General features: G+C 45.9%; 1 protein-coding gene across 1 annotated transcript in view; it reads left to right on the plus strand.

Annotated features, from left to right (window-relative positions):
• RELL1 (RELT like 1) overlaps nucleotides 1–24,615 on the plus strand; it is an 84,964-nt gene that overhangs the window by 46,169 nt on the left and 14,180 nt on the right. The window contains exons 3-5 of the mRNA XM_040419000.1: nucleotides 1,823–1,897; nucleotides 8,220–8,295; nucleotides 19,071–19,310. Of these exons, the coding sequence (XP_040274934.1) occupies nucleotides 1,823–1,897; nucleotides 8,220–8,295; nucleotides 19,071–19,310 (391 nt within the window). The remainder of the gene's footprint in view (nucleotides 1–1,822; nucleotides 1,898–8,219; nucleotides 8,296–19,070; nucleotides 19,311–24,615) is intronic.

Consider the following 24,615-nt stretch of genomic DNA (forward strand, 5'->3'; position numbering starts at 1 on the left):
GTCCGATTGGCTGCTGTACTTGCATTGTATGTGTTGTAATATGTTTATTGGTTAATGTATAGGTCCAGGGGGTATTCCTCTGGACTGACAAGGGAAATAAAAAGAGGCTGTATGCCCCAGGACAGGGGAGTTCTGCTTAACCCTCAAGCAAAGTGTTGTCTCATTCTTGGGGGGGATAGGAGTGTATGCTGGTACAGTGCGACTGCCAGGAGTGTAAACTGTTCATAGGGTTTTTCCTGTTCGGCTGTATACAGCATTCATGTGTTTTCTCTTTGGGAGTATGGCGTATTCACGTGCTTGCAGTTCGGGAAATTGGTGCTTGCAGTAACTGCCTGTCAATCTGAAAGGGGGATATCGTCTGAACGGAGTTGTGTGCTGAATGGTCCGTTACAGAGGCCATCCGGAAATGTCTGCATTATTCAGACCCCCCCGAGGTGATCCTGCCCATGACCGTCTGTATAAGATACGGCCGGTCATCGATCACTTCGGGGCCAAATTTGTACAGGCCTACGTACCTGGAAGGGAGGTCGCGGTTGATGAGTCTCTCGTTGTGTTCAAGGGGCGACTCTGTTTCCGCCAATACATTCCCACTAAGCGGGCGAGGTATGGCGTGAAAATGTGCAAAATTTGTGAGAGTACCCCAGGGTACACTTACAAATTTTGTGTGTACGAGGGGCGAGATTCCCGTATTGAACCCCCAGAATGTCCCCCCACTCTGGGTGTTAGCGGGAAACTCGTGTGGGACCGTATGCACCCACTGCTAGATAAGGGTTACCACTTGTACGTGGATAACTTTTATACTAGCATTCCCTTGTTCAGGTCCCTTGCCGCCAGATCCACGTCTGCTTGTGGGACCGTGCAGAAAAATCAACGCGGCCTCCCTGCCTACCCCTTCCAGGTACCTATCCCCAGGGGTGAGACCCGTGCCCTTACCAGTGGAAACCTGTTGCTGATCAGGTATAAGGACAAGAGAGATGTCCTTATACTGTCCACAATCCACGGTAACAGCACCACCCCAGTCCCTGTGTGAGGTACCGCGGCAACGGTCCTCAAGCCCGATTGTATTGTCGACTACAATCGGTATATGGGAGGAGTTGATCTCTCGGATCAAGTCCTCAAGCCATATAACGCCATGCGCAAAACCTGGGCATGGTACAAAAAAGTTGCGGTCTACTTGGTACAGGTTGCCATGTACAACGCTTTTGTACTATCCCGAAGCGCTGGCAGCACAGGAACATTCCTCCAATTCTATGAGGCAGTCCTCAAGGCCCTGAACTTTTCGGACAGGGAAAGAGCAGGCCGGAGTACCTCGGGAATTGGAGGCGCCCGGATCGTCCTTGACTGTCAGCTTCTTGCCACTGATGAGATTTCGTGTGCCTCCTAATACGAGGTCTGTAACTGGAGGTGTATATGCAGATCATACAGATCTCTCCTGATCCCCACTATAAAACTGCATGCTTTAGGCACCTTTCAGATTCAGGGGTCCTATAGCATGATATTGATTTATGGTGCTATGTAGCCTTTAGTGGTCTGGTATGTATTTGATAACACTAACATAATGCTGTCAGTGTTATCCAATACATTCAAGACCTCTAAGGGTTACATAGCATCATAAATCAATATCATGCTATACGAACCCCGGCAGTGCTGGGAGGTCAGGACGGGTGCTGCACTGCAAGTCCGGAGCATGACACTCTCTCTCGTCTGAAAGGGGCCTTAGAAGTGTTTTGGATCAGCTGCTGTCTGGCAGTGGGGGTATTCACAAATTTCACATATATGTTGCCTCTAAAATTGGTTGATTATTATTTTTTCTCTCCCTCAGAGACACAAGAAAGTGTCGGAGACACAAACAATGACACTGTCGGGCAGATTGTGAGCTTTATAATGAACAATGAAGGTATGTTCTGCTTCATACAATGCAATATAGACTTCTGATTACACCTAAATCATATTCACTCCAATGTATCTATGTTTCTAAAATGTATCTGCAGTGGTTCTCGGACACTGGGTACTTGTGTCATGTCACAAATAAAACTGTACAGTGATTGAGGTCACTTATGTATGAACACGGACAGGAGAAGCCTTTTAAAGCGCATCTGTCAGCAGATTTGTCCCTATGACACTGGCTGACCTGTTACACGTGCACTTGGCAGCTGAAGACATCTGTGTTGGTCCCATGTACATATGTGCCCGCATTGCTGAATTTTTTTTTAATATATGCAGAATGAGCCTCTAGGAGCAACAGGGGCGTTACCATTACACCTAGAACCTCTGCTCTCTGCAACTGCCGCGCCCTCTCCACTTTGATTGACAGGGCCAGGTGTGATGATGTAAAAGTGCCATACACAGTTCTTCCATACTAGTGCCGCCATACACAGTGCTTCCATAACAGTTCCACTATAACGGCTATACAGTGCATCCACAACAGGGCCGCCATAACAGAGCCATACACAGTGCTTCCATAACAGGGCCACCATAGCAGAGCCATACACAGTGCTTCCATAACAGGGCCACCATAGCAGAGCCATACGCAGTGCTTCCATAACAGGGCCGCCATAGCAGAGCCGTACACGGTGCTACCATAGCAGAGCCGTACACGGTGCTACCATAGCAGAGCCGTACACGGTGCTACCATAGCAGAGCCGTACACGGTGCTACCATAGCAGAGCCGTACACGGTGCTACCATAGCAGAGCCGTACACGGTGCTACCATAGCAGAGCCATTTTTGGTTGTTAATTTTCACTCATACTTAATATAATCCAGTGCCTACTTGCTCAGTCTATCTCTATCCCTTATAATTGAGAGAAAGCGGAGCAGAAATTCTAAGCATCTTTAGGTGTGGGTCAGTCTTCACATACAGGTTGATGTGGGTATATAATGTGCTATGTGTATGGAGTCTGTCCGTGTGTCCCTGCCGCTCTATACATAGTGATGGCGCCATGCCTCCTCCTGCACAGCCCCGGTCACTGCAGTGCTGTGCTTCTCCTGCCTGTGCTGGGTCAGTGCCACCGCTTTCTTGCTAACATGCTGGTGTGTAATAGACTGATCCGGCCCCACAAATGCCTGCCGGGCTGGCTGGCCGCCTCTATCTTTTACCAAATTGAAGAGCTGCCATGCAAATTCAACTCTTCCAAGATTGAGGAGCCTGCACAGTGTCATCAGAAGGGCGCGGCATCAAGAAGCAGCGTGCCGAAATTGCGCAGCCTCCCTCCATGGTAACAAAGCTCTCCACTCCCTTCCTAACCCGTGTTCTGATCTGCTGTGAGGATGGAACTTTGTAATTGGACGTTCTGGGCGGCCTCCGTATTGCTGTGCTGCCCTCACCGTTCACAGTGCACAGAGAAAGCTTGTGGCGCATTAGCCTCTGATGTATATACAGGTGTCTATTGCGACCTCAGATCTCCACTCTGAAGCTGGCAGTGTCCCACGTTGTGGTAGCAGGTGATCACGCTCCTGGATCCAGGATCTTGGTTTTCTTTTTAGAATTTAAATGCTGTGCAGTTGGATGGAGAATGGCTATCACTGACAAAATACTATAAAGTTGAAAAATACCAAAATACCTATCACAGAGAGAAATGACTTTTCATATAAAACGTAACTTTTACTTCGTATCTGGGATAATACCATCCAAATAAACAAAGATGCAACAACTTAGTTTGGAGACAGAGGGCTCGGATACTTGGCATACGAGAAGTGAGGTCAGGACTAGGATATTCCCTGATAGATCCCTAAAGGCAGAGCACCCGCCCCGAAAGGGGCGACCCCACCTCTCGGCGGCTAAGCCCTTGCTGTCACCTACTGTGACCCTGCCAGTGGATAAGATAAATGCTTGTCCCAATATTAGGGGATGGATATAAATCTGTGGGGACACTAAATGTCCCAATCAGATCCCCATCACCGAAGATCACTATGTATATGAACCAATCTCGGTTCGATGAGAGGCAGACGATCCTAAGCTTCAGGATTGATGAGCACACACAATAAAGACGGTCAGAGAAGCGGTGGCACTAAGCTGCTAAATGAAATCTGCTCATTTAGGCCCAGAGAATACACCGTTTTAAGGCGATATATCCACTGGGCTTCTTTGCAAATTTTCCCAATCGCCACCCCTTGGTTACTGACGTATGACTTCAATAACTTGAAATTTTAAGGGTATTAACGTCACCATTGTGAGCGTCTAGAACATGACGTGCGATGGGTTTATCCCTACGGTTTCTCACGTCGCGCAGATGCTCACCAACTCGTCTCCTTAATTCACGATTGGTTTTACTGACATAGTTCAAAGGACAGCCACAGCTACAGAGATAAGTGACTCCCTGTGTGCGGCAGTTTGCAAAATCCCACACAGTATATGTTATCCCCGTACTATTACTGGTGAATAGTTCAGACTTCAAAATAAAGGGGCAGCAAATGCAATCCCCGACACATTTATAAGTACCTACCGGCTTCGAATTGAGCCGTGTTGCTCTCATCTGTCTTTGATAATGGCTGTGTACCAGCCTATCTCTTAAAGGGTTTCTGTCACCTGAGAAATGAGTATTAAAGGGGTTGTCTCAACTCAGCAGTTTCAAGGATGGTGCTGTTCCCCAGCCCTGAACTAACTGATGCCTGGGGGGGGCGGAGACTTCTAGATTGATTGATGGCACAGGCAAACCTGTGCCTGCGCGTTCCCACAGCGGCTAGTCTAAGGCTGGGTTCACACCTGAGTGTATTCGATAAGCGCTTTTTACAGGCGTTTTTATCGGGCGTTTTTGAGGTGTATTTTGGGGTGTTTTTGTATTTTGGAAATGCGCGTAGTAAGCACGTTTGTGTGATTAATCCAATGAAAAACTGCCACAATACGCGTGACAATACGCCCCAAAGAAGCTCCTTGTACTTCTTGGGGCATAGGGCGTTTTACAGCGCGTTCGTACGCACTGTAAAACGCTCAGGTGAGAACCATGCCCATAGGGAAACATTGTTTTTTGCCTGTTGAGCGTTTTACAGCGCGTAGGAACGCACTGTAAAACGCTCAGGTGTGAACCCAGCCTTAGTGTGCAAGTGCACACTGTTATCTCTACATTATAACTGTGCTTCCTGATAATGGCAGCTGTGTAATGAGCTCCCAAGGCTAAAGCGCAAGCCCTGCTAGTTTATTACATGTCATCAGTCACACGATGACTGCTTGCTGTAGTAATGTGTATTTCAGATCCCGGACCTGTAAGAGCTGCCGGGGATACTGCGCATGCCCTGAAGCAGTTCTACACACAATACCAGTGATGATGGGAGGTGGCCGGGAGCTGGTGTCTCTGCGTGCCTATGCGCACTCCCAGCCACTATAGAGGACAGAGACGTGTCTGGCGGTGCGCAAACGTGGCCACCACAGCCAGATTGCAGCGGTGGCCGTAACCCCTGACAACAATCGATGAATAAAGGGGTTGAATATTTAAGAAATTAGCCAAAAGGAGGAAGTTTGGCTAAAGGACCTATATTAGGAAGGGGCTTCTATTGACAAGTTGGACATTCTGGGAGCCATTTTATAAGGTGAGAGAACCCCTGTAAGCTGGCTGACCTTAGCGATGTGGTAATGTCAGCTGAACATAACTGTATTAGTGCCATCTCACTGCCTAAAGCCTTTATTGAGAAAAATGAACTTTTATAATTTGCTAATTAGCCTCTAGGAGCAGGGGGGGGGGGGGGGGGGGCGTTACACCTGCTCCTAGAGGCTCCGTTCACCCACCTCTTTTCACGCCCTTCTTCTCTTGATTGACAGGGCCAGGGCAGCGCTGCTCTCCTCCCGCCAGTCGTGTCTGCAGTGTAAATCTCGCGCCGTTCAGTGAGGGGAAGGACGTTTGGCGGCTGCGGAGTTCCTCACTGCGCCTGATTTACACTGCAGACGCGGTGTTTCTCCCTCTTCTCTGACCGTCTTTATTGTGATCTGCTCATTTAATCCTTTGAAGCTTAGGATCGTCTGCCTCACGGAGATTGGTTCATATACATATATAGTGATCTTTGGTTCTTCGGTGATGGGGATCTGAGTGGGACATTATTTAGTGTCCCCACAGATTTATATCCATCCCCTAATTTTGGGACAAGCATTTATCTTATACACTGGCAGGGTCACAGTAGGTGACAGCAAGGGCTTAGCCACCAGAGGTGGGGTCGCCCCTTTCAGGGGTAGCCTTTAGGGATACATCGGGGACCTCGCTTCTCGTATGCCAAGTATCCGAGCCCTCTGTCTCCAAACTAAGTTGTTGCATCTTTGTTTATTTGGATGGTATTATCCCAGATACAAAGTAAAAGTTATGTTTTATATTGTAACAGAAAACTGCAGCACTCTCCGGCCTTGGTCTTTACAAACTTTTATTCACCAATACAAATGCGACGTTTCGATCTGTGTGATCTTTCTCAAGCAATTTAACAATGTGAACTAAAAACCGGATACATATACCCTACTAAGCCGGTCACATGACCCAATCAATTATGTTAATAAAAAAGTATTATTTTACAAAATTGGCTACCATACAATTGTCTATGTTCAGTCTCCTCAGTCCGCATCCCCAGGTCTGGGAGACTGAACATAGACAATTGTATGGTAGCCAATTTTGTAAAATAATACTTTGGGTTTATTTTTGTATTCATCCCATGAGGGGGCAAATCTTGGGTTTATTTATGACACATTAGATTATAGCATATGGTTTTCATCGATTGCTCCATATATGGGAATTTGAGATGCATAGCCTCTATTGAGCAGCCATATGGTCTATGTGTTCACAGTGGAGGGGGTTGAATTGCATGAGATGACCTGGGAGTCAGGTTTATAGAGGTATATATCCGGAGACGGAGATACCTATTACCTGACAGGACAGGTTTAATTGGTTTGATATGAAGGAAGGACGTCCCTCCTGGTTGGAGGGTACGCCCCCCTAGAACTGTATGGGGTGGTCCAAGGCTGTACACGTCGACCCCACAACAGGGGGAGACGTGTCACCATTGTGATCATCACAATTGTTTGATGGGGGAGGGCGCTGGTCCACTCTAGAACAGGAGTGGTATTTACCTCTTGTGATCTGGACTGGATAGTGCCGCCCTGTGTATATTAGTATATGAGCCCCAAACCATCTATCATGAGGCTTAACTCAATTTAGTGACTGGGTACTCTAATCCTAAGATATGGACGAGTAGTGGACACCTAGCTCATTTAGTTATTTACGTTCTCCTTATTAAAAGGTTTAAGTGAACATTTATGCTCAACAAACCCCTGATAATAATGATTACGAACCGATTTGCCCCAGACTATGGGTAGAATGAATATATATATATATATATATATATATATATATATAAAATAATACAGAAGCCTTTATTATAGGCTTCGTTCAGAAGAGGACTATACACAAGGTTACCATGGCAGCGGCTGTAGGGGCGTTACACGGTGACAGGAGGCCCGACGCTGGATCCTGTCACTACGGAAGTTGGGCGCGCATGCGCGCTTTGCTCTAGTGGTGACGTGGATGGGAGGTGTCCGGTCTCCATGGCACCAGTTGAGCGTCCTACGGCTGACGTCATGGAGGAGACACGCAGGCGTATTCGATATGGAGGAACGCCGAGGGAAGTGATGCGATCGGCTGCACATGCCGTTGGAGTCTACCTCAGTGGCGATATGCCCAGGTTCACATTATGCATCGTAGTAAGTGGATAGAGTCGTATGTATATATATTTTTATGTATGCACAGTATAGGATGTTTGAGAATGACACGTTAAGTTAACCCTATTGCAGGATGAACATGGCAAGGGGCGGTACTCAGTCTTTTATAAATGGTTTATTAACATAATTGATTGGGTCATGTGACCGGCTTAGTAGGGTATATGTATCCGGTTTTTAGTTCACATTGTTAAATTGCTTGAGAAAGATCACACAGATCGAAACGTCGCATTTGTATTGGTGAATAAAAGTTTGTAAAGACCAAGGCTGGAGAGTGCTGCAGTTTTCTGTTACAATTGCATCCCCCTCTGTATGGCGGTGGATCTTCCATGTTCCCTGCAGACAAGTTGGCGCCTACGGCCTCGCCCATAGTGGTTGGCACCTAGGACATGTGGCATTGTGGTCTGCAGGAGGCTGTATGTATGTGCGCTCTTCAGGCTGCCCCTGTAGCGGATGCCAGAAGAGGTTACGACACCTATGGCAGATATGGTCACGGATTTCTTTCTTACAATGTGGATTAATTTATCTCTGCAGCGAATGCGGATATCCTGAAATCCATGGCTGCCGACCTCTCGGCGATGGGAGATAACAGCATGTTTGATCCAGACAGGTAACAGATCTACTTCCTATGATATATTTCATGAAAAGAAATGGCGCTGTGTCAGGCATTACTGTTAGGCTGGGTGCACATTGCGTTTTGTCCCTCTACTGTACTTTCCATCTGGGGTGTACATTTAAATACCCAAAATTATACTCTGATGTAAACTGCAACACGTACATTTGCTTGAATGGGTCAGCCGGAGTTTGAAGCATTCTTCTTTCTGTCCAGCTTTTTTGCAATACTGAGTGGCTCCGTCTACCACGTTATTGATGTACTAAGCATTGCTATCTACACATAGCGGAGATTTATCAAAGCTGGTGTAAAGGAAAACTGGTTTATTGCCCATAGCAACCAATCCGATTCTGCATTTCATTTTCCAAAGGAGCTCTGAAAGGTGGAATCGATCATTTTGCTTGTTTAACAGGTGATCAGCGGCGCCCTTGCACGTGTTCATAGGAATGTCCCTTCCTGATAAGTGGTTTGTTACTTGTCTAGTGTAAATGGGCCCTTCACCCAGTCACCCACTGCGCAGGAAAGCTCAGCACAAGTGACCAGAACTGGGCTGCATTACTCTGCCCAGCCTGTCAGCAGGAGCACCAATGTGTAGATGACTAGTTCTGGGACCTGGTCTTGTTTGGGATCAGTGGTGTCCCATAAGGGCTCATGCACACAAACTTATTTTTGGTCAGTATCTGATCCACATTTTTGCTGGTCGGATGTGGATCATTTCACTTTAGTGGGGCTGCAAAATATGCGGACAGCACATCGCGTGCTATACGTATGTCCGATCGGTGGTCCTGTGCACAGCTGTTCACTGTCCTCAGCAGTGATTTGTTCCTGAGTGGCTGCAGTGGTGAATGTGATGACAGGTGACATCACACGAGGCCTTGTTTATGGGAAGCTTATTTTATTTATTTATTGTAAGCACATTCTAGCGCTTTAATAATTTTAAGGTAGGGGTTGCTTTAAATGAGGCTACTATCACACTGGCGTCTTGAATTCAGTTTGTGAGATCCGTTTCAGGGCTCTCGCAAACGGTTTAAAATGGATCAGTTCAGCCCCAATGCATTCTGAATGGATAAGGATCTGTTCAGAATGCATCAGTTTGGCTCCTTTCTGCCTCCATTCCGCTGTGGATGCGGACACCAAAATGCTGCTTGCAACGTTTTGGTGTCCCCTGGCGATGCGGAGCCAAACGGATCCGTCCTGACTTACAATGTCAGTCAGGACGGATCCGTTTTGACTTTGTTCTTCATAATGCAAACGGATCCGTTCTGAGCGGATACATTCATTTGTATTATAGGTGCGGATCCGTCTGTGCAGATACCAGACGGATCCACACCTAACGCAGGTGTGAAAGTAGCCTTAGGTTGTCAAGGTTTTGTCTTCGTCTTCTTTTTTTTTTTTCTCTTTGTCCCCAGCAGTACCTGTGGAGAAATCTATACACATCTCTTTGTTCCAGCACTCGGGAATTTTTTTTTTTAATGGACTTCGTCTGTTAACTTCCACACGGATGGTGTACTACAATAACTGGCCTCAGCAGTGAGGTTTCTCCATGTGGCACATCACTACTGGGTTGCGCTCCTCTTGGGGACACATCATTGCTAAGGCCAGTCTTTGGCTGCAGTGGCATACTCAACCCTGTCTGTGTGGAAGTCCAGTAAAAGGAGCCCAGGAGCTCGAACGGAATGGCGAGGAGCAGGTGGGGGTGGATTTCTCAATTTCTCTTCTAAGGCCTCATGCACATGACCGTTGTTCTGGTCCGCATCCGAGCCGCAGTTTTTGCGGCTCGGGTGCAGACCCATTCACTTAAATGGGGCTGCAAAAGATGTGGACAGCACTCCGTGTGCTATCCGCCTCTGTTGCTCCGTTCCGTGGCCCCGCAAAAAATACATGTCCTATTCTTGTCTGTTTTGCAGACAAGAATAGGCATGTCTACAATGTGCCGCCTGTTCCGTTCCGCAAATTGCGGAAGGCACACGGGCGGCTTCTGTGTTTTGCGAATCCGGAATTTGCGGACTGCAAAAAACGGAACAGTCGTGTGCATGAGGCCTAAAGCTAAGAAATTGACCAGTAGTGTTGTTTTTTTTTTCTTTTCTTTTTTTCCTTTTTTTTTTAAGTCTGCAGTTAATATACTGGCTGTTTTCTGTGTCTTATTTTTCGTGTAACAATTAGGCTAGGGCTAATCAGCGACATTTGTTGAGTGACAATAAAGTCCCTTATCATTTCATGTGATGTATTTTAATAGTGTTGCCATGTGACATGCTGCTACTGTGACACCACAGGCGCCAAAAAAAAAATCAGACTTGGATGTTTTTAAAAAAATATATATTATATGAAACATTGCGTGACTTTTTAGTAATGTAACCCTAGCCTTAAAGGCGATATCCAACCCGGGCACCTCATACAAGTCATACTTAACTCACTCCCCGACACCCGCGTCGATCCTGATGCCCGCACAGCGGCCGCTGCATCTGCTTGTCGCGGGGATGAAAAGATCCGGAGGTTGGGCGTGCTAGCCAATAGCAGGCCGTTAGGGGAAAGAACCTCCCTAGCGTCACCCGTGACAGTAGGGAGGCTTGTTCCTGTTGCAGGCTATTAGCTACCAACCCCCCTCCCAGTCACCAGATGTTTTGATCCCCCTGACAGGGAATGCAACGGCAGTCGTGCAGGGATCAGGAGTGACGCGCGTGTCGGGGAGCGAGGTAAGTATAATCTGTATGAGGTGCCGGAGCATTTTGGGGGGCGTTGTAGGGGTTGGATAACCCCTTTAATATTCCAGAATAAACGTACAAGCAGCACTCTCATGTAGATTTGCCAAAAGTCATTTATTGTAACGTTGTTTTTAATCTTAGATTGTTTTTTCTTTGCTGTTCCGTTGGAAGACTTGGTAAGTGTCTTTCCTTTCTAGAGGGGGTGGGGGAGGACAGTCATGAGGCTTCCACAAGGCACAGCAAATTGCCTGGTTACTTCTCTTTCCAACAACCTGGGATACATATACATTGCTCTTTTGAGGTCTATCCACAAATGTTCAATGATGAGATCAGGGAGCTGTGACGGCCATGGTCAGCTTGCACCTATTGAGGTAGTCTCTTGTGGATTTTGAGGTGCGTTTTAGAATGATTATCCATTTGTAGAATCCATCCTCTGTTCAGCTTCAGCTCTTTTACAGTTGGTGTTTGCTTCCAGAATTTGCAGGAATTTCATTGAATCCATTCTTCGCCCAAAGCATGACTGATCCACCCCATGCTTAATGGTTGGAGAGTTTATTCTCATGAAATTCTGTGCCCTTTTTTCTCCAAACACAGCTTTGCTCATTGTGGCCAAATACTTTTATTTTAACCTCATCGGTCCACAGGATTTGTTTCCAAAATGCATCAGGCTTGTTTAAATATTCTTTTGTAAACATGTGATGCTAAATTTTGAGGACGCAGGAGAGTCTGTTGACTCTTCTATGAAGACCATATTTGTGCACTTTTTGCGTAACAGTAGAACAATGTACCACATCTCCACAGTCTACTAAATCTTCCTGAAGGCCTTTTGCAGTCGAGCGTGGGATCATATTTTCCTTTCTAGCAATTCTGCAAACAGCTGTCTCTGAAATTTTTCTTAGTCTTCCAGACCTTCTCTAGACCTCCACTGATCTTGTCATTTCTTAATGACCTTTCAAATTGAGGAAATGGCAACCTGAAACTACCTGAAAAGGCACAAGCTGAAGGTTTTACCATGGCCCTCACAGTCCCCTGATCTGGACATCATTGAAAATCTGTGGATAGACTTCAAAAGAGCAGTGCATGCAAAATGGCCCAGGAATCTCATAAAAATTGAATACTTTGGCAAGGTAGAATGGATGAAAATCCTTCAAACATTGAAATTGGTATTGAAAGACTCTTGGCCAGCTACAAAAAGCATTTACAAACTGTGATACTTGCCAAAGGGGGTGCTACTAGGTACTAACCATGCAGGGCTCCCAAACTTTTGTGTTGGGCCCTATTTTTTTTTATTTTGAAAATGAAAAAGATGAAAATAAAAAAATATTTTTTTGCTTAAAGTACAAAGGGATTGTGTAATCTTAAAATTTTTCTTTTGGAGATCACTGCATCCTGAACTTGCTTAACTTTTCACATTAACAGCAATTGTGACCCAGAGTGAGATATATGGGAATATTAATCACCAATATTTATGCAAATATCAATAATTAATATTCATAAATGGGAGGAGTAGTCTATTGATGACTCCGCCTATTTATTCCCATATATATACACAATACCTTCACTACACCTTACGTTACTCACTAAACTAACTGCATGCGCCTTACTGAACTAACTATCGCCAATGACTACTCGTTACACAGATAGTTACTAGTAAGATATTTATTAACACCTAGTACATTAAGCACGCAATACACTAATACAGCACAAAATATACAGTACTAAACTACCCTACACGTTCCCGGATTCCACCCACAAACTAGCTATACCATTCACACACAAATATTAACAGCCCACCCACCTGATTCTATTTACTATCCCTATTGGGTACGACGAAGGTAAACGGTGGTCTTACAGGGGTGTAAGCAGACCACAAACACAAAGACAGTGATAACAGGGTTAATCAGGGATATCAATGGAAGGGTAATCAGGGCAAGGGTAAATCACTGGCCAAGGTATATCAGGGGCACAGAATCAGGGACACCACAATGTAAGGGTAAATCAGGGGCAAGGGTAAATCAGGGGCACAGGATCAGGGGTACAAACAAGGTAAGGGTTAATCAGGGACAAACAAGGGAGTAGGGGTAGGATACCAGGGATTATAGGCTTAACAAGGGGAGAATCGTTAGTGGGATAGTGGTAGGGATCAGGGGTATAATGGTTAATATCGTTGGTGGGATAGGGGATAATAAAGTGATACTTAGTATATAGTTGCTCATTCGTCCAGGGGTTTGCTTGTTCGTCCAGGGGTCGTCTCCTTATGTGGGGGGGCGGCATGGCTCTTCTTCCTTAGTGCCGGGTCCGCTGGATATTTATCCCCGGAGGCCCGCACCGCCCACAGGGTGGCGCGCGCGCGCCACTATTGGAGACACGTGGACCGGCGCAGTAAGATGATGTCACTGCGCCGGCCCGTGCGTCTCCTGAACGAGCGCATCGGGGCCGCGCCTCATGCCAACAGGCGGGAGAAGCCTTTGATCTCCCGCCTGTGGCACTCTGCATTCCGGCCAGCGATATTTGCATAAATATTGGTGATTAATATTCCCATATATCTCACTCTGGGTCACAATTGCTGTTAATGTGAAAAGTTAAGCAAGTTCAGGATGCAGTGATCTCCAAAAGAAAAATTTAAAGATTACACAATCCCTTTGTACTTTAAGCAAAAAAATATTTTTTTATTTTCATCTTTTTCATTTTCAAAATTATGCCGGAATGCGCATAATAGAAGGAGGGGAATAGGTATTTTATACAAATATATTATACACATATCATGGAAGGGGAACTAATATTCTAAGGGGACACAGAGTTACATATATATTCTAAGGGGGATATATATATATATATATATATATATATAATAAGGGGCCACAGTCTAAAGGGGGCACCTATTTCCCACAGGGGCCACCATGAGTCCCTGTGGGCACCCATGGGCAGACATGCACAGATGCTGGGCACATCTGTGCACATCATCCCAGGATATGGTGGTCAATGTATGCATATATACCATACATGCATGCACATGCTTGCATGCATGCATGGGCATATATGCATACGTCTCAACCCTTCCTCAACAACATATTAGGGATGTCCCGATACCATTTTTTTAAGACCGAGTACCAATACTTTTATTTAAGTACTCACCGATACCAATTATAACAGCGGCGCAGTTGCTGATAGCAATGAAAAAAATTAAAGCTGGAATTTGGTTGCTATGGACAACTGCTTTACTTTTCCTTTGTACAAGGGTTAATAAATTAATAAATGGGCATATAACAGTGCTTCCCAACCAATGTGCCTCCAGCTGTTGCAAAACTACAACTCCCAGCATGCCCGCACAGCTTTTGGCTGTGCGGGCATGCTGGGGAGGTGTAGTTTTGCAACAGCTGGAGGCACACTGGTTGGGGATCACTATTATTTGCCCATTGCCCCCCCCCACCTTTTTTTATTATTCACTATTTGTCTGTTTTAACATGAAATGGAGAGAAATTAACTGGATTTCTTCTCCATTTCATGCATCATACCCACCTGGCCACGTGACCTCTCCGATATTCTTTACTTAATTACATATTTCCGTCATAAATCTGTGACAACCCCTTTAATGGCCAGCATAATGAAGGCGACTGAGTAGTCACAGACTGTATGAGTGCTCCCAGTCTGGTAGATCCTTGGTGACAACTACAGCAGTCACAGGGGTTGTCACCCACTTTCCCTGAAGTTCTCAATGCCAGCTCCTCCCACTTCTGCTCTGGATGGCTCTGCTTATGAGAGGCGGCCATATTGGCTGTCACACAGGGCTCCGGCAGCTCCTGTCATCTCTCCACCTCCGGCCCAGCTTCTTGCAGTCCCCTGAGGATAATATCCAGAACCCCAGCCAGAGGCGGCCTCCTCCTGCCGCTGCCAGGCCAGCATGTCCCCAGATGTATAATATCCGCTGCCATCCCCACGCTGATCAGCTGGGAGCAGCGCCACCGCCGACCGGAAGAGAAGATGGGACACGCCGCTGCAGCCGCCGCCCGGAAGAAGATGGGACACGCCTCCGCCACCGCTGATCTAGGGCCATAAGGTATCGGCGACATTTGCACGAGTACAAATACTCGTGCAAATGTCCGGTACAGATATCGGTATCGGGACATCCCGAATACATATACATACATGCACACTGTATTTTTCATCCTACAAGACGCACCTGTCCATAAGACACACCAAAGTTTGAAGAGGAAAATAAGAAAAGAAAATTTTCATCAGACCCCCAATGTTATCAGACCTCAGCTCATATAGCTCCAGTCGAGCCCCAATGTTAATCAGACCACAAAACAGACTCCCAATGTTAATAAGGCCCGTATTCATACCTCTGATCAGACCCCCAATCAAATCTTAGAGCAGATTCCCAATTTTTGTGAGACCTCCCAATCAGACCTCAGATGAGACCTCCCAATCAGAGCTCCATGTGAATAAGCCCCCACGTGAAGCAGACCTAAGATCAGACCTCCATCTACCCCCTCCCTTTCTCCCCCTCTGACTTACCTCCCCCTCCCACTTATTCTTTGATTCTATGATGATCTAATACTTTGATTGTAACCAATCTGATTGTACTAAGTCAACTGTACTCTTATATTGGAGCCCTGGTAGGGCAATTTCAACGAATGTATGATCCTTATGTTGTAAAAACAATAAAAACTATTTTAAAACAAACAAACAAGCTCCCATGTGAAGCAAACCTCAGATCGGAGAGAAAAAAAAAAGCTAACTTAGGGCTCTTTTACACTTGCGTTCTTGTCTTCCGGCATAGAGTTCCGTCGTCGGGGCTCTATGCCGGAAGAATCCTGATCAGGATTATCCTAATGCATTCTGAATGGAGAGAAATCCGTTCAGGATGCATCAGGATGTCTTCAGTTCCGGAACGGAACGTTTTTTGGCCGGAGAAAATACCGCAGCATGCTGCGCTTTTTGCTCCGGCCAAAAATCCTGAACACTTGCCGCAAGGCCGGATCTGGAATGAATGCCCATTGGAAGGCATTGATCCGGATCCGGCCTTAAGCTAAACGTCGTTTCGGCGCATTGCAGGACCTGACGTTTTAGCTTTTTCTGAATGGTTACCATGGCTGCCAAGACGCTAAAGTCCTGGCAGCCATGGTAAAGTGTAGCGGGGAGCGGGGGAGCAGTATGCTTACTGTCCGTGCGGCTCCCCGGGCGCTCCAGAGTGACGTCAGGGCGCCCCACGCGCATGGATGACGTGATCCATGCGCATGGGGTGCTCTGACGTCATTCTGGAGCGCCCCGGGAGCCGCACGGACGGTAAGTATACCGCTCCCCCGCTCTCCACTACTACTATGGCAACCAGGACTTTAATAGCGTCCTGAGTGCCATAGTACCACTGAACGCATTTTGAAGACGGTTCCGTCTTCAAATGCTTTCAGTTCACTTGCGTTTTTCCGGATCCGGAGTGTAATTCCGGCAAGTGGAGTACACGCCGGATCCGGACAACGCAAGTGTGAAAGAGGCCTTGCCTCTTCTGCCCCGGATGCTGCCACTCCTAAAATTCAGCGTTCTTCCTGGTCTTCTGTGCTGTGATCCAACGTCACACAGTGTGTGGTCACAGAGCACCAACGTCCTCGCTCTCTGTGTGCAGTCATAGCTCAGCGGGCGACCGAGGACCAGGAATCGTTGAGTACAGATCCCAGAGAGTACTGCATTCACCGCTTCACGGTCCTCCTGTACTAATGAGTGCTTACCTAATAGGAGTGCTCATTAGTATTTGCCCCATAAGACGCACTAACATTTTCTGCCCAGGGTGGGGGAGAAAGTGCGTCTTAGGGTCCATTCACTCGACCGTAGTGTTTCTGTTGATCCACAAACACAAATTTTGGCCTGTGTGCGTTCTGCAATTTGCGGACCGCACATGGCCGCCACTATCCTAAAAAAATGCCTTTCCTTGTCCGCAACTGCGGATAAGAATAGGACAGGTTCTATCTTTTTTGCGGGGCCGCGGAACGGAACTACGGATGCAGACAGCACACAGTGCGGCACCATTGAAATGGATGGGTCTGTACCCGTTCTGCAAAATTGCGTAAAAAATGTGGACTCATTCATATGAAATACAGTATTTATCTTTGTAGCCACAACCAGTCCCAATCTTTTTATAGCTCATTGCTTTTTGTAACCAGTTTACCAGTGTCAGTACGTGGCTTATATTGTTGCGGATGGCACCCCATTATAAATGCTTCTTGCCCAGAACTGCATCTTCTGTACCTTCTAATGCTTTAAATGCATAATCTAAAAATTAAGGTAACATCTGCCCCCTAGTGGATGTTTTTGGAACTGCAAAAGTCTGCAGCGTGTGTGCAAGATCACTATGGAGTAAAATGGTTACATTTTCAGGATATTTCATTGTGGGCTTGCGAACCCATAGAAATGGATGGGTCTGTGTGCCATCTGCAAAAAAATGCGGTTCGGAGCCCGAGGCAAAATATGGTCGTGAAGCCTTACAGCCATTTCCCCTGATGCCAGCCAACATTATACTGATGTTACCATTGATTTACTATACGTGCCAAGTATAGGTTCACCCTCGATAAATCTACACTTATGCATCAGGAAACTTCTTATGAAGCAATTCCTTAAATTCTGCATTTGGACTTTCTTGATGCTTCTCTGTTCTGTGATTGGAGTGTTCTGCCTCCAAAAGGGAAGAATCTGAATACTTTGGATTACTGCTCTATATACTGCTCCCTTATATATAGATATAGGTTTACTACTTTAATAGTGTTACAAAAAACTAGAAAAACTGGAGCTCATAAACAGCCAATTTATGAAAAAATACTTTATTGTTGCATAATAAATATTGTGTATAATGCCTTTAAAAAAGGGGCGTAGGAAACGGAGGAAAAACACCATCCCGGCATACTACAGATCACTAATCACAAGTAAAGTGCATGTAGTCAAACATTCATCCATCAAGTACATTGCATAATAATAGATTATAAAGGTGAGCCCCCAGCAATAAATGACATGAAAAGGACAGCAGATGGCAGCACCGCCAGAGAGTACTCCTGTAAAATACCTTGTGGCTAGGGTATATACCATCCAAATCATAATTTAGATATAACCTAGTGTCATACAGACTAAAAGTCTGAGCAACATGCGAATGCCAAACACTCACCTAACAATAGTGGGATCTGAGTGCCAGGATGGCGTTACCCCGACGCGCGTTTCGGCGTGCCTTCGTCCAGGGGTGTACTTTAATAGTATTACTACAGTAAGTCTTGAATGCTGACCTTCTTTGTGACTTTTCTGTATAACTAAGCAAAAAAAATCTAATAAAGCCAACATTTTCTGTTATGAACACATGCCCTACCCCTTTAATTAAACCAGTCCCCCACATGTATCTGGCCCAATGCCCTTTAATCATGAGTATAGCAGTGTTCAACTAAAATACAAAAGAAAATACATTTGTGTGCATGAGCCCTTAAAGGGGTATTCCCTTCTCAGATATTTATGGCATATGCACAGAATAGGTGGGGTAACATCTCTGGGACACACATCTGTTTTGTGAACATGGGACCCCCAACGTCCGATGAGGTGGCTTTTCACATGTCCTGGAGGTTGGACCCATAGCTCTGTTTTTTATCCCATAAATGTTTGAGGTTGGAGTACCTCTTTATGACAGATCCCAACGCTAACAGTCCTTAAGACTTCAAAAGCAATAAATCCAGGCCTCATAATGAATACAGACCCCTCGCCCAACATTCCCCAGTTGTTTATGGAAGCTTTAGGAGGGTTTCCACTCCATGCCCGTGTGGTAGCCCAGGACTCCCCAGGCATCCATGCTCCCTCCCTGCCCACCCACCAGAAATCACAATCAGGTTTTTTTGTCAGCTGTCTGCAAAGTTACAGATGGTTGGCAATCCTGGCGTGGTTCTGGCCCTATCAATGCCTATTCTACTGGCAGTGCTTCGTCTGTGTGTAACCTGCCATGCCCAGTGGTCTTATGATCGGCACTGTTTTTACCAAGGAGTGGTGAACATGGTGACAGTGCCTTTAAAAATGTGTGTTACTAAGGGTTATTTTCTTTTCTTCTAGCCCAACAACACCAAACACTCCTGTGAGCCCGACCTCTCCAACTAGTCCAGCCTCTCCGGGTGGAACACCATCCAAGCATTCCTGTCGCGGGCACCATCTTCATACTGTCGATGGAGTGGCAGAGAGAAACGTGTGCAGTCGATGCAACAACAAACGCTGGAATTTAATCAGGTCACCCCTGAAACCTAAAGAGTCAAAGAAAAGCAGACCAGGAGCCGTCACAGTCCTTTCTGTAGGGAGGTAATTAAATCGGGATCAGTATCGCGATGTCTGTATGTCCTTCATCTTACCGCTAAATATTGTTCATACAATCATAATAGCCTTTAAGGAGTCTGGATCGGCGGGGGTGGGGTGGAAAGGTTTTTTTCTTTCTTTCTTTCTTTTTTTTATAGGCTCCCAGCAGATTGGGAAAAATGTGAAAAGTAACTTGTACGGCACCCACTGAGTAAAGGTAACATCATTTTTATCACACAGTAGATACCCCAAAAAATTAACTGAAACAGCATTTTTAATTTTATTTCACCCTACAAAGAATTTTTTCCCCCTTATTTTTTAATACACGATATGAAGCATTAAATGTCCTAAAGTGTCCTTTATATATACAGCTAAAGTGAAAGAAATTATGGCGCTTGGAAAAAAAGAAAGTCCTGTCCTGCCTCGGAGCTGACCATCCAAATTTAAAAATAAAAAACAAAATAAAATCACATTGACCTGTCTGCAGTCAGAGCATTTGGTTGTTCAGTTCCAATGCCAGAAGGGCTATAACTTCTTTCGCATTTTTCCAGAGTCGCAGCAGAATTTTTTTTTTTGCACTACAAGTATTTTTAATGGCACCATTTAACCACCTCCGGACCGCTGTACGCACAGACGCGTCCTGGAGGTGGTTGATTCATTCCGAGTGGACGCATATACGCGTCATCTCGCGAGACGCGAGATTTCCTGTGAACGCGCGCACACAGGCGCGCGCGCTCACAGGAACGGAAGGTAAGAGAGTTGATCTCCAGCCTGCCAGCGGCGATCGTTCGCTGGCAGGCTGGAGATGTGTTTTTTTTAACCCCTAACAGGTATATTAGACGCTGTTTTGATAACCGCGTCTAATATACCTGCTACCTGGTCCTCTGGTGGTCCCCTTTGTTTGGATCGACCACCAGAGGACACAGGTAGCTCAGTAAAGTAGCACCAAGCACCACTACACTACACTACACCCCCCCCCCCCCCCCCCCCCCCCGTCACTTATTAACCCCTTATTAGCCCCTGATCACCCCATATAGACTCCCTGATCACCCCCCTGTCATTGATTACCCCCCTGTCATTGATCAACCCCCTGTAAAGCTCCATTCAGACGTCCGCATGATTTTTACGGATCCACAAAACGCATCCGGACGTCTGAATGAAGCCTTACAGGGGCATGATCAATGACTGTGGTTATCACCCCATATAGACTCCCTGATCACCCCCCTGTCATTGATTACCCCCCTGTAAAGCTCCATTCAGACGTCCGCATGATTTTTACGGATCCACTGATAGATGGATCGGATCCGCAAAACGCATCCGGACGTCTGAATGAAGCCTTACAGGGGCATGATCAATGACTGTGGTGATCACCCCATATAGACTCCCTGATCACCCCCCTGTAAAGCTCCATTCAGATGTCCGCATGATTTTTACGGATCCACTGATAGATGGATCGGATCCGCAAAACGCATCCGGACGTCTGAATGAAGCCTTACAGGGGCATGATCAATGACTGTGGTTATCACCCCATATAGACTCCCTGATCACCCCCCTGTCATTGATCACCCCCCTGTCATTGATTACCCCCCTGTAAAGCTCCATTCAGACGTCCGCATGATTTTTACGGATCCACTGATAGATGGATCGGATCCGCAAAACGCATCCGGACGTCTGAATGAAGCCTTACAGGGGCATGATCAATGACTGTGGTTATCACCCCATATAGACTCCCTGATCACCCCCCTGTCATTGATCACCCCCCTGTCATTGATTACCCCCCTGTAAAGCTCCATTCAGACGTCCGCATGATTTTTACGGATCCACTGATAGATGGATCGGATCCGCAAAACGCATCCGGACGTCTGAATGAAGCCTTACAGGGGCATGATCAATGACTGTGGTGATCACCCCATATAGACTCCCTGATCACCCCCCTGTCATTGATTACCCCCCTATAAAGCTCCATTCAGACGTCCGCATGATTTTTACGGATCCACTGATAGATGGATCGGATCCGCAAAACGCATCCGGACGTCTGAATGAAGCCTTACAGGGGCATGATCAATGACTGTGGTGATCACCCCATATAGACTCCCTGATCACCCCCCTGTCATTGATTACCCCCCTGTCATTGATCACCCCCCTGTAAAGCTCCATTCAGACGTCCGCATGATTTTTACGGATCCACTGATAGATGGATCGGATCCGCAAAACGCATACGGACGTCTGAATGAAGCCTTACACGGGCGTGATCAATGACTGTGGTTATCACCCCATATAGACTCCCTGATCACCCCCCTGTCATTGATCACCCCCCTGTCATTGATCACCCCCCTGTCATTGATCACCCCCCTGTCATTGATCACCACCCCTGTCATTGATCACCACCCCTGTCATTGATCACCCCCCCTGTCATTGATCACCCCCCCTGTCATTGATCACCCCCCCTGTCATTGATCACCCCCCCTGTCATTGATCACCCCCCCTGTCATTGATCCCCCCCCCTGTCATTGATCACCCCCCCTGTCATTGATCACCCCCCCTGTCATTGATCCCCCCCCCTGTCATTGATCACCCCCCCTGTCATTGATCACCCCCCCTGTCATTGATCACCCCCCCTGTCATTGATCACCCCCCCCTGTCATTGATCACCCCCCCCTGTCATTGATCACCCCCCCCTGTCATTGATCACCCCCCTGTCATTGATCACCCCCCTGTCATTGATCACCCCCCTGTCATTGATCACCCCCCCCTGTCATTGATCACCCCCCTGTCATTGATCACCCCCCTGTCATTGATCACCCCCCTGTCATTGATCACCCCCCCTGTCATTGATCACCCCCCTGTCATTGATCACCCTCTGTAAGGCTCCATTCAGACATTTTTTTGGCCCAAGTTAGCGGAATTATTATTTTTTTTTCTTACAAAGTCTCATATTCCACTAACTTGTGACAAAAAATAAAATCTCACATGAACTCACCATACCCCTCACGGAATCCAAATGCGTAAAATTTTTTAGACATTTATATTCCAGACTTCTTCTCACGCTTTAGGGCCCCTAGAATGCCAGGGCAGTATAAATACCCCACATGTGACCCCATTTCGGAAAGAAGACACCCCCAGGTATTCCGTGAGGGGCATATTGAGTCCATGAAAGATTGAAATTTTTGTCCCAAGTTAGCGGAACGGGAGACTTTGTGAGAAAAAAATAAAAAATATCAATTTCCGCTAACTTGTGCCAAAAAAAAAAAATTTCTATGAACTCGCCATGCCCCTCATTGAATACCTTGGGGTGTCTTCTTTCCAAAATGGGGTCACATGTGGGGTATTTATACTGCCCTGGCATTCTAGGGGCCCCAAAGCGTGAGAAGAAGTCTGGTATCCAAATGTCTAAAAATGCCCTCCTAAAAGGAATTTGGGCCCCTTTGCGCATCTAGGCTGCAAAAAAGTGTCACACATCTGGTATCGCCGTACTCAGGAGAAGTTGGGGAATGTGTTTTGGGGTGTCATTTTACATATACCCATGCTGGGTGAGATAAATATCTTGGTCAAATGCCAACTTTGTATAAAAAAAGGGGAAAAGTTGTCTTTTGCCAAGATATTTCTCTCACCCAGCATGGGTATATGTAAAAAGACACCCCAAAACACATTCCCCAACTTCTCCTGAATACGGCGATACCACATGTGTGACACTTTTTTGCAGCCTAGGTGGGCAAAGGGGCCCATATTCCAAAGAGCACCTTTCGGATTTCACAGGTCATTTACCTACTTACCACACATTAGGGCCCCTGGAAAATGCCAGGGCAGTATAACTACCCCACAAGTGACCCCATTTTGGAAAGAAGACACCCCAAGGTATTCCGTGAGGGGCATGGCGAGTTCCTAGAATTTTTTATTTTTTGTCACAAGTTAGTTGAAAATGATGATTTTTTTTTTTTTTTCATACAAAGTCTCATATCCCACTAACTTGTGACAAAAAATAAAAACTTCCATGAACTCACTATGCCCATCAGCGAATACCTTGGGGTCTCTTCTTTCCAAAATGGGGTCACTTGTGGGGTAGTTATACTGGCCTGGCATTCTAGGGGCCCAAATGTGTGGTAAGGAGTTTGAAATCAAATTCTGTAAAAAATGACGAGTGAAATCCGAAAGGTGCTCTTTGGAATATGGGCCCCTTTGCCCACCTAGGCTGCAAAAAAGTGTCACACATCTGGTATCTCCGTATTCAGGAGAAGTTGGGGAATGTGTTTTGGGGTGTCATTTTACATATACCCATGCTGGGTGAGAGAAATATCTTGGCAAAAGACAACTTTTCCCATTTTTTTATACAAAGTTGGCATTTGACCAAGATATTTATCTCACCCAGCATGGGTATATGTAAAATGACACCCCAAAACACATTCCCCAACTTCTCCTGAATACGGATATACCAGATGTGTGACACTTTTTTGCAGCCTAGGTGGGCAAAGGGGCCCATATTCCAAAGAGCACCTTTCGGATTTCACTCGTCATTTTTTACAGAATTTGATTTCAAACTCCTTACCACACATTTGGGCCCCTAGAATGCCAGGGCAGTATAACTACCCCACAAGTGACCCCATTTTGGAAAGAAGAGACCCCAAGGTATTCGCTGATGGGCATAGTGAGTTCATGGAAGTTTTTATTTTTTGTCACAAGTTAGTGGAATATGAAACTTTGTAAGAAAAAAAAAAAAAAAATCATCATTTTCCGCTAACCTGTGACAAAAAATAAAAAGTTCTATGAACTCACTATGCCCATCAGCGAATACCTTAGGGTGTGTACTTTCCGAAATGGGGTCATTTGTGGGGTGTTTGTACTGTCTGGGCATTGTAGAACCTCAGGAAACATGACAGGTGCTCAGAAAGTCAGAGCTGCTTCAAAAAGCGGAAATTCACATTTTTGTACCATAGTTTGTAAACGCTATAACTTTTACCCAAACCATTTTTTTTTTACCCAAACATTTTTTTTTTATCAAAGACATGTAGAACTATAAATTTAGAGCAAAATTTCTATATGGATGTCGTTTTTTTTGCAAAATTTTACAACTGAAAGTGAAAAATGTCATTTTTTTGCAAAAAAAATCGTTAAATTTCGATTAATAACAAAAAAAGTAAAAATGTCAGCAGCAATGAAATACCACCAAATGAAAGCTCTATTAGTGAGAAGAAAAGGAGGTAAAATTCATTTGGGTGGTAAGTTGCATGACCGAGCAATAAACGGTGAAAGTAGTGTAGGTCAGAAGTGTAAAAAGTGGCCTGGTCTTTCAGGGTGTTTAAGCACTGGGGGCTGA

This window comes from Bufo bufo, chromosome 2 (genome assembly GCF_905171765.1).
Source record: "Bufo bufo chromosome 2, aBufBuf1.1, whole genome shotgun sequence".
Classification (NCBI taxonomy): domain Eukaryota; kingdom Metazoa; phylum Chordata; class Amphibia; order Anura; family Bufonidae; genus Bufo; species Bufo bufo.